Source organism: Pelophylax lessonae (assembly GCF_965119305.1).
Source record: "Pelophylax lessonae genome assembly, chromosome: 1".
NCBI lineage: Eukaryota > Metazoa > Chordata > Amphibia > Anura > Ranidae > Pelophylax > Pelophylax lessonae.
Window position 1 is genome coordinate 104,010,733 of NC_138768.1, and position 15,560 is coordinate 104,026,292.

General features: G+C 43.2%; 1 protein-coding gene across 2 annotated transcripts in view; it reads right to left on the reverse strand.

The window, feature by feature from the left end:
* The window catches only part of IL6ST (interleukin 6 cytokine family signal transducer), a 50,806-nt gene extending 44,050 nt beyond the window's left edge, over positions 1–6,756 (reverse strand). The window contains exons 1-4 of one of the 2 annotated variants that reach the window (XM_082258758.1): positions 6,415–6,756; positions 4,677–4,797; positions 2,455–2,592; positions 1,148–1,308 (exon numbers count right to left, since the gene is read on the reverse strand). In XM_082258758.1, coding sequence (XP_082114884.1) covers positions 1,148–1,308; positions 2,455–2,592; positions 4,677–4,797; positions 6,415–6,688 — 694 coding nt within the window. In that variant the 5' untranslated portion in view covers positions 6,689–6,756. The remainder of the gene's footprint in view (positions 1–1,147; positions 1,309–2,454; positions 2,593–4,676; positions 4,798–6,414) is intronic. The other variant, XM_082258759.1, reaches the window with a different exon arrangement.
* Between the last annotated feature and the right edge of the window lie 8,804 nt (positions 6,757–15,560).

Sequence of the window (15,560 nt, forward strand, 5' to 3'; positions counted from 1 at the left end):
TAGAGTTTCTATAATCCATAACAATTAATACTCTGGACACAGAATTACAGTTTTTTTTTTCCCACTCAAAGTACGTCGGTTTAGACTTTGAAACAGACAGCATTTCTTGATCTGATGCACAGCAGCAGGCGCGGGACATTATGGAGCAATTGTGATCTAGAAACAGTGCAGTCAGGGGCCAACAATTCCCTCGTAACTTTCAGCCCCTGTATAGCTTCTCATCAATACTGGATTTGTTTTATTATTTACTTGGGCAATCACTTAACATTGCCCCTGCCCTACACCCACTGTAATGGTCAAAATTATAGTTTAGGTCTAGGGGGCCGCAAAAGCAGTTTTACCTACCTGATCCTCCACTTCTGCAGGCTCTTTCTAGGCTGTTAGAGAGATCCCCATGCTTCTTCCACCCTGCATTCCAGTAGCTGCAGGTCCTCAGAAATCATCAAGTACTTTGCAATGCCCAAAGCCCTGCATTGTACATTTAGATGCCAAGGAACACTACCAGAGCACAGGGTAGAGTAGAATGCTAGCTACCTGAGAAGCTGCAGTTCAGCTAAGTAAAACTGCTTTTTGAGGCTCCCTAGACCTAAACCAGCATTTAACCCTTGCAATACTGGGGTAGCCCCACTGCAAAACAGCAGTTTCTTTCCCCAGAGATGGCCTTTGAAAAGTGAACACAAAAATGCATAATGCTCTGGGCATTTACAATGACATGGCATTATTTGGTACATTTTACGATAAAATAGGTATTTTTAAATAAACAATCTATGCACTTTGGTATGAAATCAGCTGCAATTGTGGTCTGCATGTTATATGATTCATTTGTGTGGCATTTGTAGTGTAAGGCAAATCAAAGATTGGTCAGTTTTTCGTTCACCCAGCAGGAAAACTGACTCAATTCCCACAGCCACACATTCGATGTGGAATGGAGGGGGAATCTTCACCTCTGAGCAAGGGCCCCCACTGTCAAAATACACTGATCAGCATTGCATGCAACGCTGATTGAGAAGGGAATATCTGACAGGGTGGCTGTGTAGAGTTTGATCTGTAGATAGACTTCTATACAACCAGAATGTAATAGGGCAGTTCTATGAGATATCAAGCAAAAAAAATAGCAGTTTAAACAGGTAAAAAAAATAATAATTACAAATGTCAATAATATCGAGTCTAAGTTCATCGGATTCAGCTGTCCCAAGACCATTTGTGGCTACCACCTGGAAAGTGGTATCAATAAACAACTGAAAATTTGGACTGTACAACGTGCAAGTGTCATTTTCTGATTTACAATCAGGACGTTTATCTTCTTTCCTAAAGAAAAAAAAAAAAAGATAAATATTACAGTGTACCGTATTGCCTTACCGAATAAGCTTATAATCTTTTTACAGTCATGGCTGGACAAAACCTGCGTGAAGATCTCAGCAGTGATTGTCATTGTTTCTTGAAAAACAACTCGCTGAATTTGTCTTTAGTTTGCGTGGGGAAAGCTTAGAACCTCAGATGGCTGTTTTATAAATGCAGATGGTGGAAGACACAGGACTGATGGAGCCGACATTGTAGTAGAAGTCACTATTTGAGTGAGTTTGGGGTGGAGGAACTTGACTAGCCTGCAGAGTCCTGACCTCAACCTGATAGAGCATCTTTGGAATAAATTAAGAGCAGAGACTACGAGCCAAGCTTTCTCGTCCAATGTCAGTGCCTGACTTCACAAATGCGCTTCTGGAATAATTGTCAAACATTCCCATAGACACACTCCTAAACCTTGTGGACAGCCTTCCCAGAAGAGTTGAAGTTGTTATAGCTGCAAAAGGGTGGGCCAACTCAATATTAATCCCTACAGCAGTGATGGCTTTAACTCTACAACTTTCTAATAAGCAAAAAAAGGTGTATACACTGGTCTGTATTCTCTTTGGAGGTATTTATCACTTCCTTTCCTCATAACTATACTATTGAAAACAGTAAATGTCCCAGATGGTGAAGCATACTGTGATAAAAATACGAAGGAGGTTCTAACCTTTCCCCATCCAGAAATAAAACCAGAAAAATCTAGAACACAAAGGGGAATTAACCAATAGCCACGGTGATCCAATTTTCAGCATTTACTGAGCTCTGGTTACAACACTGCGCCATTATTTTTGGTACCGTTTTTATTCAAATCTTTGATAGATTCAGGTGGCAAACACTTCATAAGTTTTAGGTCTGTCTGCTTGGCAATGGACCATATAAGCACATATCACTCTCTTTTTTTTTTTGTCCAGTTAACATATCAGAGCATGCAAGGAGAGGAGTGAGATTCTGTTACCCTAGGAGGCGAGTGACCACAAGGGGGAGCACAGTATACAACATCATAGAGGTTCTCACCCCCAGAGCCCAAGAGAAATACAAAAGCATGCATGGTTAAATTCCTTAATTTTTGGGATTGTTTAGAATAAAGTTTATACTGAGGGATCCCCTTACCTGTACCCTGAGGGTATCTGTTTTTTGGGAAAGTCATTTTTGGAGAGAGTTGAGCTCCTCCCCCTTGCCCTAGTAGCAGGGTAACTTTTAAGCTTGTATTGCATCAATTCAGGGCTAAAGTCCTCGTCCATTCCCTTCCTATTGCAGCGCAGGAAAGACAAGCAGACACAAAAGGAGAAGACAGCCAAGGAGGTTAGACAAGCTGGAGAGAGGATGAAAACACTAGTTACAGGTAAAGGAGAACTCTGCACAAAGATTGTATAGAAAGCTCCAGAAAGCCGATTGGCAATAATTCCCTATAGGGGTTGTGTCCTAGTCCCTCTAACAAAGCTAGAATGACATCTTCTTACTGGATTCCACAATCAATGGCTTAAAGTGTTACTAAACCCAGGAGCCTGCATTCACAAAATCTGGTTTCCCAAAGTACACAGAACATGGAAATGCAATCGTTTAAGTAAATATAAACTGCTAAATACCTTTTTTTCATCAGCAGTATATAGCAGTCCTGTGACTTCTATCAGTGTCTGGTTAGAGCTTGTAGGAGGAGTTTTCATTCTCCCTTGATTGTCCTATGAGGCTGCAAGACCCCTGACCCTGTGTCTGGACAGTGCTGATTGGCCCTGTGCTAATCACATGCACCCAAAAAAAAAACCCTCTCTAGCAATACACACCAAACTAAGCATGTGCAGAGTTCCCCCTAAGGCTCTGTTCTATCAGCAGATGGATTAGGGACAGTGAGAGAAGTGGAGGATCAGAGAAGACAGGATCAAACAGCTTTTTTTACACAATGCAGAGGATTAACCCCTTAGGATCCACAGTGAGTGAGTATAACAAGCATACTTTACTGCATATAAAGACCGATTTTACTGTTAAGGGTTTAGTAACACTTTAATAATCACCATAATAACCGCTTATAATGACTGGAAACCTGAAGTCATGCAATTGATTGTGCCTTTAACATGGCACATTTTCTTTTTAGCTTCTGAAAATAGAAGTGTCACTGCATTGCCTCTAAAATGAATTGTCAGTGGCCTGAACCATCTACCCACTGACACTTCAAGTTTAAGGTTTTACATTTTTACAGGAATATTCCAATGAATGAACGGATGGATGTAAAATAAAGAGAAAGTGTAGTCTTATTAGTATTTTAAATATGCAGGTAAAAAGATTAACTAACGTGAATAACCTTATCGCATATAGGTTTCTGTGTAGACATACATTATAACATACAAGGGAACAGCCATCTTTTCTTATTACATACACAGGCTCTGCTGCTTGCTTTCCGGTGCTACACAATAGTTTTGCTTTACTGATTCTTCTATTAGTACAAGCCAATGAGTCAGCAGACACATTGAAAACAACGCATTGTCTGTATGGCCATCATCTCAACAATTGGTAAGCAGAGAGTAACAGTAATAGCTCATCTATTCGGCCTTGCGACTAATCTACAAATCCCTACATTTAATGCAAAAAGCAAAATCTTAAAGCACACGCATGCAGAATACACAAGAAAGTCACACAAAAAATACTTGAACCACTTGTCCACTAGTGCGATTTATAAACTATATACGCTACAGCAGCCAGGAATTTTTACGGCTGTGTTTATAAAGGGACTTGATCACTTCAAACAAACCCCTGATGGAACTTAACCCCCCCCCCCCCAATCCTTTCACGAATCACAGGTTTCGATCCCCTTCTGCAAGCCTGGGACAGGCATGGTGGATGCCAACAAGTGGGTGAAGACACTAGGGAAGAAGCTGATCAAGTTCAATATGTGCTTTATCAACTTTACTGGAGTCAAAAGATAAAACAAATAAAGCAATACATAACAAATAATTTAGAGCCCCTCCCCCATGTACAAAAGACTATAACCACTGCAGAAGGGAAGGTCCTACCTACAGCCTCTGAAGATGAAAGGCTCATCACAGGAACCTACAATGCCTAATTCAAGGTTTCAACCAGACAAAGGGCTGCACAGCAGGCTGTCCTTCACTGCTATCTTTTAAGAAACCTACAGAGCTCTGGGAGTCTTGCATATTAAATGTGTTGCAAAACAAAGGTTGTATATAGTATGCTATAAAAAAAAAAAAAAGACGCAACTACAAAATAACTGACATAAAATACTATTAAAGATTTCATTATCAAAAAACAAGATGGGTTGAATGTGCTACTGTGTCAGGACAGTATAGACCTAAAATAAAAATAAAAGAAACCCCATTTACCATGACTGCATCAGGGTGTATGTGGTGGGGATTATTGTTGGTCTTCCACTTTTCCAAGAGCACGTCAGTTTGTCCTTATTATAACAAATGCATGACAGGTTCTCAGGCTTTTCAGGGGGAACTGCAACATTAAGAAAAATACAGTTAGAAATGTGTTCTATGCAAAAGAAAGATACGATTTTTAAAAGTTCTCCTCTGCGAGTAAAGGTAAGTGCCTCCTATCAGGCCAAACTCAAGGTTCATAACTTATCTTCCAAATTAGTATCCAGCAACACCTTCCTTCTCGATTCCCCCTTCCCTTTACCTCCTTTATACCTCCTCTATTCTTCACCCCATTTCCCTTACAAATTAGGAAAATACAGTCAGTGAGATCTCCGACTCTTATCTAAGTATTTCACACATATGTTGTCTCTCTAATGCTCTTTAATATAATAGCCAGTATTATTTTTCCAACAGACATTTATATACTGAATTGCTAATTACTGTGTGCAGCATGAAACTGTACAATTTCTTGTTTAGCTAACTCCGTATTCTCAACAAGAAAGCTGAATTCCAGGTAGGTTTTTATTTATTTTTTTTGCAGTTATTTTGGCCAAGCTTAGATCAATGTGCGTATGATTATTCAATACCTGGCTGATTTGTGAGGAAGCAGAAAATTACTAATAACTGCTTCCGCTACTACAGTGATCCTTGCCATCTTTCAAATCCTGTGCTGAGTGGCTGCCCTGCTGCATAATAACCACAGGAGGTTGGCACAAATGCCATTCAGAGAACCCCTTTAATTTTAAATATGATGCCCTGGTGCGTTGAAGTGCCATTAAGAATGAATGACACCGCATCATTGTGTGTTGTGGTAACAGTGTGCATAGGCTCTATGATCAGCCAGATTACGTACAGAGGTTTCATTGTTCTCACAGACATAGAACCATTCCTTGATTAAGTCATTGGCCAGATTGTGAGACAATGATCTGATGTTTCTAGGTGGTCTTTAGTCTGGTTGAATTAGGCTACATTCACACCTGAGCGTTGCGTTTTTTACCGCGATTTACAGGCGTTTTTTGTGCAGGCGTTTTTTAATTGGATACCAATGGAAAACGCCTGTAATCTGCCCAAAAAGAAGCTCATGTGCTTTTTTGAGCGTTGGGCGTTTTGCTTACAGCGTCAAAACGCTCAGATGTGAACAGGGGCCATTGAAATGAATAGGATTTGTCTTGTTGGGCGTTTTGAGAGCTGATCCTAGAGCAGAAAAACTCCCCAAAAACGCCTACATGTGAACAGAGCCTTAGAGTTATTAGATCTACAAATGTAATAATCAGTAGGTGCTGCAGATCTCAGCACTTGCCACCTTTTCTATATTGTTTCCATTTTAAGCCTTTGTTTCCTTTGTACCTTGTGTGTAAAAATTGCCTCTTCTCTATGTCCTGTTTTTAGGTAGCTCTGTCCCTTTACAGGAACCCAAGTAGCATGCTACCACCAGCACCTATATGCATCCATTGAATAAAAAAAAAAAACTGGCCAGTGAGCAACTTTCCTGTCCTCCCTTCTCCTTGCACCTTCCCTTCTGAAAGGACAATATGAGATAAATAGGGTGTGCTGCTCTCCTACCTAAACCAGAGATTTGGAGAAAAAAGCACCCTGGGAACTGGAGCTGCTGTGTATTCAGAACTGCATACATATTTGGTGAATTATACACTTGTGAATGGGGAACTTTAACAAAAGGTTTAAACAGAACTCTTACAGCCTATGCTGATGAACGTTCCCATCAGAGTCGTTTTAATCTGTCCATGTATATTCGTTTGGCAGGAGAGCAAATTGACTGAGGTTGAGGTTGGTTGGTAGGTCACCCTGGAAGTTGTCTCGTTGATGACGGTATACTGGCTCTGTGGTATACGCCAATCTTCAACCTCCCAGTACAATTCATCACTCTTGATATTGAAGCCATTTTCCAGCAGACAGGTATGATTTAATATACAGTATGCAGTGACATTGGAATAAGCTTCTGCGAAAGGCATCTGGGGGCCAATAGAAGTGCAGAATGAGGCAGAAGACCCACCTGCAACCAGAGTAACAAAAACAAAGTAGAAGTTACTACTAAAAAAATGTCACTGATCAGGAACAAGTATGTAGATAAGGGATTCTGAATTTCCTGGTCTCAATACTTGTTCTTGGTGACTGACACCTCATGACTCAGCTGAAGAGAAAGAGGCAGGCAAATCAAATAAAGATGAATAAGTGCAAGTAAATAATTCCCAAAATCATTAAATTAGCTCATTTATAATGACAAACTCCAGTCTACAGCAATCTATATTTTTATACTAAAAATTGTTGGGTGCTTGTAGTAATGTCCCTCAATAATAATTTGGAGCCACATAGTGGCAAGGAGAGGAAGAGTAAATTACAGAACACAGTTTTTCACCAAGTACCAGAGGAAAAAATGGAGGTGACAAACGGATAAGGCTGGAGTTCTTCTTTAAGGCCCGGTTCACACTGGATCGACATGAAAGTCGCACTACTGTCAGTCCGACTGACCCGCGACAACGGTCTGACATCCATGCGACTTTAATGAACGGGATCTGACTTTGAGATGAGTGCGACTTGGGTCTTGAGGGGATACCCCAAAAAAAAAAAAGAAAAAACGAAGACAAAAAAAAAAAAAATCGAAAACTGAATGCATGTAAATGTGTATGGGGTACCCCAACTGATTCACTATATAAAAAAAAACAAAAAAAAAAAAACAAACAGTAGTAGTGTAAGAAAAACAGATGGCAGTTTTTGAAAAGTCCTTTTTAAAAATGTATAAAGTCCCCCATGGTAACTCCAACATCAATCATGCTAGCCTTCGCTACCCCGATACACCCCCCCCCCCCCCCACAAAAGACTCCTGCTGTTCTGTCAGCTCTGGTGTCTTGACAGTTCTTATAACTATGGGGTGTGGCCATGCAGTGATATCACCTGAACCTGCCCTCTTTTGACATCAGCGCCCTGGGCATTATGGGTCAGTGACATCACAAAGGGGTGGGATCTACTGCTGATGTCACCCCCCCAACCACGCCCCATAGTTATAAGAGAACTGTTAGACACCGGCGCGGACAGAACGATGGGAGTCTGTCGGGTAGGGGCATTGACATTGGAGATACCACAGGGGACTTTATTATTTTTTTAAAAAATTGCCTCCTGTTTTTCTTACGCTAGTTTTTATTGGGGGGTGAATGGGTACTTACCCCATACTGATTCACATGGCTGGGATCTGGGGATCCCCCTTTCTTAAAAGGGGGCTTCCAGATTCTGATAAGCCCCCTGCCTACAGATCCCAAAAGCCACAGCCACAGCCCAGGGTTGTGGGGAAGCCACCCTTGTCCCCATCAACATGGCAGACATCGTCCTTCCCCTTTCCTGGCCTGCATGCTCAGATAAGGGTCTAGTAAAGATTTGGGGGGGGGGGGGGGCACCCCACGCCATTGTTTTATTCAAATTTGGCGTGGGATTTCTCTGAAAATCTATAACAGACCTAAGGGTCTGGTATGGATTTGGAGGGGACCTCACACCATTTTGCATTGCTAACATTGCCTCTGAGCACATGTCACATGTCCCTAGTCGGATCAGTTAAGATGCTGATGAAACTTCCATTAAATTTAATGGGCTGAAATCGGACCCAAGTCAGACCAAAGTAGTGCAGGAACCTTGACACAAGTCGGACCAGTTAAGATGACTCTCATAGGGAAACATTGATTTTTACATGTCCTGCAACACATGCTCTCAAACTCGGAGGGCATGTCACACCAGTGTGAACTGGGCCTAAGACTGAATATTCAGATTCTTGCAGAAGCCCAGTTATGACTGGTACTTATTGAAGGAAACATGAGATACAGAACCGAAGAGTCAGCCAGCTTCCACCCCAAATATACTCATTCTGTAGAGGTCTTTGGTTTCCACTCATATCCACACACATTTTGTCTCTTGAGTTAATATTTCTGAAGTGCTCTTTTTGACAAGCAAGTAAAGTTATACTGGAGATAAAAAAAGGCAGTGGATACTGGACTTGTGTTTCTTACAGCCATCTGACATAGAAATACACCTGACAAGCTTACTACATACACAGAATTAACCAGCACAGAGAGATGCTTAGGCCCCTTTTATATGGAGGAACCGATCGGCTCCAACTGTCAGTTTTTCAGACGGACCCAATCGGACCATCCATTATTCTCTAAGGAGCGGCGGATGTCAATGGACATGTGTCTGTTCACACACCCGCCGACTTTCCATCCTGTCCGCCAAAAAAAAGACGGATGGGGATCTGTTCCCCATCTGTCTGGCAGGTCGGACATTAGTTGGATGGAAACGGACAGGCGGTCCGTTTTCATCCGGCAATGCATAGAGGACAGGCTGTGTCCACTCAGCATCAGTGGAACTTACACGGACTTGTCAGCCACCTGCTCAGCAGGGGGGTCTGCTGGCAGACTCCGCTAGGGTAAAAGAGGCCTTAGGTATACTGGCTTTTAAGACATTGGTGGGTTTAGGGCAAACATTTAACGAGTGGCTCCCCTATTTCAGGTCAAGGTGTCAGGTTGTCTTCTCAGACAACCCTCCATAATTTAGGCTCCCCCGCTGCTATACTGTGACCCTAGGTAAATATTTAGTGCCTTCAGGAGGGGAGGAGTGTCGACCCACTCCCAGATAAAATGCTCGGACCCAGGTGGTTAATCGTCAGATCTGAAAACCTCCACCTGAAAAAGAGGAGACAAGAATTAACCCTGTGTACGCTCCAGGACTATCCGACATGGAGCTAACACAGGGGTCGACAAATTTGCTATGAATCTAGGAGCCAGCTAAAAAAGTTAGGAGCCAGTTTTTTTTTGTAGCGTGGGTTGTCAGGGCAAGTAATTTGCGCCCCCTAACTAACTTACAGCAGAGCGGTCAGTCAATAACTCCAATGTAACGCATTATGTCAAGGTTATGGGCTGGCCAGAAAGAATGACATTAAAAACCTATTATAGGGGAAACTCCTTTTTATGCGAATGCATCATGACTGCGGCATGTAAAATACCCTCATCTGCTGCCTATTGTAGCTTAAGGGTGGCTGTTGGTGGGTGGCAAAAACATGTCTTTACAGCACATTTTTACCACCCAACTGCACATCTAAATAAAGCCTTTGTGACATTTTAAATAAAACACCGAAAAGGATGAAAGAAGTATCCCAGCGCTGCTGATCTTCTGTTGCCTCTTTGCAGCTACTTCCTGCATGTGTGTCCCCCTGTGGTGATTGTGGATAATACACAGGGCTTTATCAGAGGACATAAAAAGATAATTTTAAAGCATGCCTTGCCTCATCTCCCCTCCTCCACCTCACAGCACACCTTAAACAACTTTGCACTATTAGAACAGCGGCTCAGTGTGGACACAGAACACACACACACACACACAGGAAGCCCCCGTTCTCTATCCTCCACCAGAACCCTCCCCCCCCCCTCCCTCACAGTAGTGACTGACAGTCTGCCTGCTAGGTCAGGTAAAGGCCACACAGGCTGCCGGGTCCCCCTCCTCCTCACCCTTCTCCAAGGTCTGAACTCCTGCTGTGGGCTCTGGGGGGGGAGGAAGGCAAGCCTGATAAGGACGCTACGGGCAGCATAAGAGAACTCAGAGAGCAGCCATTCTCACAGGATACCGATCTTCATGCTACACCGGACCTTGCTCTGGCAGAGGGGAGGAGGCCAGCCCCCTCCCCTCTCACATTACTCACAGCCGGACTTCAGATTACTGCACGGAGACCAGAGAGGGGGAGAGCAAAGCATCAGCTGCCTGACACTCTGAGCTGCGTGTCCGGGCAGTCAGTCAGGAGTTGCAGAGAGTGGGCTGGCGGCAAATTAGGAGCCAGGACGCGGTTTCTGGTCGCCATGGCGACCTGGCGACCGGGGTTTGTCGAACCCTGAGCTAACAGATGACTGATTCCTGGGCCTCACAGAGAGGCAGGGGAGCAACTGGAAGGCAAGGATCATGAGTGGTTGTTCTTACTAGAGAAGCCTTGATTTGAATGAGTTAAAATGACAAAGTGTCGTATACTGTGCTCAACCTGCATAAATTCCCAGTTACAGACACTTCCAGCATTCGGCATACCTGCAGCAATAATGATGGCAAAAAAACTGAAAATGTAGAAGAAGATCATGTTGGCAGCACCTAGAAGAAAAGAAAAAAAAAAAGAAAATGAAAAAAAAAAAAAAAATAAGGTATTTAATGTTTTGTTATGAAAGATTCAATTACAAGACCTTAAGAGTACGCCTGACAAAAGAACAATACAATCTATTTTACTTACCGATTAATTGTTAAATGTATTTCAAACCTTACTGCAAGCACTTTAAATTTTTCTCGTTAAAGACAAAGTGTATTTTCAACATAAAACTTTGAGGATATCCATCTATTGATCTACGGTATGTATAAAATCTACAGATACAGGACTTCTCTTTAAAAACTTGGATTCGCCGCTTGGAAAGTCATTGGCCAGTTCAAACTAATTGCACTAAAAGTATGCTTGTTCCAGGCCAGTTAGTCACTAGATACTGCTCAGGATCCATTTTAGGGCTCATTCATACAGGCAATAAATACGTAGTGTCTGCTTGGATCTGTGTATCAACTCCTGCCCGCGTGTAAAATTTTAACATGCGACTGTTAGTGCAGCCGCTCTGTCTACGTCCACTTCTATAGGCTGCCTGCATGCAGCTCCAAGTAAGACACAAAATAGCAGCAAAATACAGCTTTGTATGGAAGAAGGAGCTCATCACCTATTTAAATGAGCCCTTAGGGCTAAAAATTCCAAGTCCTGAGCTACTAGCCAGGCCTTAAGAGTTACTTGCCACCAGTTGCCCCACCCAACCCCTATCCTGCCCCTAATTCCACCCTCGTAAATTATCTCATGAAATTACACTGTTAGGGCTCTTTCACACGGTCCGCCTCCGTAGGCGGATCCTTGATGCTCAGCGGGGATCGATCCGCGATCCCCGCTGAGCCGGTGGATGACAGCTCCGTCTCAGCTTGCAGAGCGGAGAGGGAGGTGTCTCATCCCCCGCTGCCCTCTATGGGGGATCGGATGAGAGCGGACCGCCTGTCCGCTCTCATCAAATCCGATACGCTCCGATTACTGAACGGATGGAAAAATAGAATTTCCATCCGTCCAGATTTCGCGGACAGGATCGGATGCGGATAGCAGCGGGTGTCAGCGGAGGTGTCTCCGCTGACACAAGCTGCCCCATAGAGCTGCATGGAGGATCCGATCAGATCCGCCTAAAAAACTGACAGGCGGATCTGATCGGATCGCCTGTGTGAAAGAGCCCTTAGATGTTTTATGCAGAATTAAGTTACAAAAATAACTATTAACAAAAACTTTAACAATAAAGCAGAGGAGTGATTGGTGGATCAGCAGTGCAGGCAGACAGGCCAATAGACAGACAGAGAGGCCGGTGCATGGACTTTTGCATTCCAAGCGCAGCTAGCAGATGTACGTTTTGTTGAGTGTCAAATCACGCAAAGCTCACCGCCCAAAAAAGTGTGGGAGCATCTTCGGCATGTTTATCACATGTAGAGCAGGTTATTCAAGTAAAAGGGTTGCCCTATGTGCGAGGGGGGTTTGTTATAGAGAAGTGGGAGGACAACTCTTACAGCTCCCATTCCCCTCGGTTGAAAGATTTCAGGCTTGCCTAGCACCACTGACAGCCCCTTTCTCTCTGATGGGATTGTCCACCACAGCTCTACTCTTTTCTGAGGACTGGAGTTACAGATTTCCCAACCAAGAAGAGGAAAGCTACACAGCTGATCTGGTACCAGCGGCGCCGCCACCCATCCCCCCCCCCCCGATGTTGTTCCACACTTGCCCCCATTTTTTTACACTCACCAAATACGAGCAGGCGAGTGGAAATTTTGAGGGCTGTGTTAGGGTGCTGTAGTACCATTCCTTTTCAGTGGAAGCCCAGAGTACCTGGTACACACAGTGCGCCATATGCTGCATTGCACGGTTAACAAAAATGGTGCAATTTTCAGTTAACTGGGGTGCACAGTGGCACCCTATTCAAATGAATGGGCTGCCCGAATGAATAAGTCCTCTTTCACTGAGGGAATACTGCAGCTGAACATCTGTTACAGACAGCATTAGCATTGCTTTCCAGTAAATGTCATTATATTTATAAGACACACTCCGGGAAAATCAGCTTGCCTGGAATTCTAGCACTTGATACAAGTTCAAAGGTTTTTTCTTTAATGTGATAATTAGCAACTACATTTCCAGTAATAATAAAACAGCAGTTTTATTGTAATGAAAATTGCTCTTCTGACAACTGAAGTTGTTTCTTTTTATTCACAAGAAGCGGCATCCTTTTAATTTAGAGAAGCAGAAAGCGTGTATCAGGGCCGGCTCACACTGGCGCAATGCCAGGCATCGTATGGGATTCGCACCGCATTGCTGTGCATCGCATTTGAACCAAACTCCTGCAGGACCCTTTTTGTGCGCACAGAATCAGATCCCATGGGTGTTCACACCTATGCAATCCCAGATTCCTGTCCGAATTCACAGTTCCCTTTGCGATCCAATCTGGGGGGGGGGTGTCATTAACTTTGTAATGACAATGCAGTGGTTTGCAGAGGGCTGATCCGCCAGCGATTCAGGTGCAATGCGGAAACCCGCACTGGATTCGCAGGGTTTCCCGCATCGCACTAGTGTGAACCAGCCCTAAAAGAGAATGTGCTGAGAATAGGACAGAAGTTTTACCATTTATCTGTAACCCTTCCTTTTTGATGTGCATACGCCTTGCTGATTGAACATGAAACGTGAATATACAAATCTAAATTAATTCCAGGGCTGCCTTATTACATAATTCTTTAACACTGTAAAGGTCCCTCTCAAAAAATTAGCATATTGTGATAAAGTTCATTATTTTCTGTAATGTACTGATAAACATTAGACTTTCATATATTTTAGATTCATTACACACAACTGAAGTAGTGCAAGCCTTTTATTGTTTTAATATTGATGATTTTGGCATACAGCTCATGAAAAACCAAAATTCCTATCTAAAAAAATTTGCATATCATGAAAAGGTTCTCTAAACGAACTATTAACCTAATCATCTGAATCAACTAATTAACTCTAAACACCTGCAAAAGATTCCTGAGGCTTTTAAAAAACTCCCAGCCTGGTTCATTACTCAAAACCGCAATCATGGGTAAGACTGCCGACCTGACTGCTGTCCAGAAGGCCATCATTGACACCCTCAAGCAAGAGGGTAAGACACAGAAAGACATTTCTGAACGAATAGGCTGTTCCCAGAGTGCTGTATCAAGGCACCTCAGTGGGAAGTCTGTGGGAAGGAAAAAGTGTGGCAGAAAACGCTGCACAACGAGAAGAGGTGACTGGACCCTGAGGAAGATTGTGGAGAAGGACCGATTCCAGACCTTGGGGGACCTGCGGAAGCAGTGGACTGAGTCTGGAGTAGAAACATCTAGAGCCACCGTGTACAGGCGTATGCAGGAAATGGGCTACAGGTGCCGCATTCCCCAGGTCAAGCCACTTTTGAACCAGAAACAGCGATAGAAGCGCCTGACCTGGGCTACAGAGAAGCAGCACTGGACTGTTGCTCAGTGGTCCAAAGTACTTTTTTCGGATGAAAGCAAATTTTGCATGTCATTCGGAAATCAAGGTGCCAGAGTCTGGAGGAAGACTGGGGAGAGGGAAATGCCAAAATGCCTGAAGTCCAGTGTCAAGTACCCACAGTCAGTGATGGTCTGGGGTGCCATGTCAGCTGCTGGTGTTGGTCCACTGTGTTTTATCAAGGGCAGGGTCAATGCAGCTAGCTATCAGGAGATTTTGGAGCACTTCATGCTTCCATCTGCTGAAAAGCTTTATGGAGATGAAGATTTCATTTTTCAGCACGACCTGGCACCTGCTCACAGTGCCAAAACCACTGGTAAATGGTTTACTGACCATGGTATTACTGTGCTCAATTGGCCTGCCAACTCTCCTGACCTGAACCCCATAGAGAATCTGTGGGATGTTGTGAAGAGAAAGTTGAGAGACGCAAGACCCAACACTCTGGATGAGCTCAAGGCCGCTATCGAAGCATCCTGGTCCTCCATAACACCTCAGCAGTGCCACAGGCTGATTGCCTCCATGCCACGCCGCATTGAAGCAGTCATTTCTGCAAAAGGATTCCCGACCAAGTATTGAGTGCATAACTGAACATAATTATTTGAAGGTTGACTTTTTTTGTATTAAAAACACTTTTTCTTTATTGGTCGGATGAAATATGCTAATTTTTTGAGATAGGAATTTTGTTTTTTCATGAGCTGTATGCCAAAATCATCAACATTAAAACAATAAAAGGCTTGCACTACTTCAGTTGTGTGTAATGAATCTAAAATATATGAAAGTCTAATGTTTATCAGTACATTACAGAAAATAATTAACTTTATCACAATATGCTAATTTTTTGAGAGGGACCTGTATATGCAGAGGGGCCTATATCTGCAGACACTTGATTTTGACAGTACAGCTCCCAAAGGACAGACGGGAAAAGGCAAACAGTTCTATCTCCAGCCAGTTTCTCTTTGGACTGGTCAGGACAAAAACTGATGGGAAATCTGACAAAAAAAGACAAAAAAGACGATTTCTCACTTTGCATTTTTTTTCTAACAATGTTTGCATTGCTGTCCTTGCCTTTGGAGACACCCCACCTTAAAAAAAAAAAAAAATGGTGGTCATTACAGGGATAGAAAATATGGAAAACCTCCCCAGTAAAGAAACAAATACTTGACAAGAAATTATAACCCTTCCACAGTCCTTTAAAATAAAAATATCGGGCTTGGCTTGTTGGGAACCACAATGGACGCCTGATCACATCGCTCCTG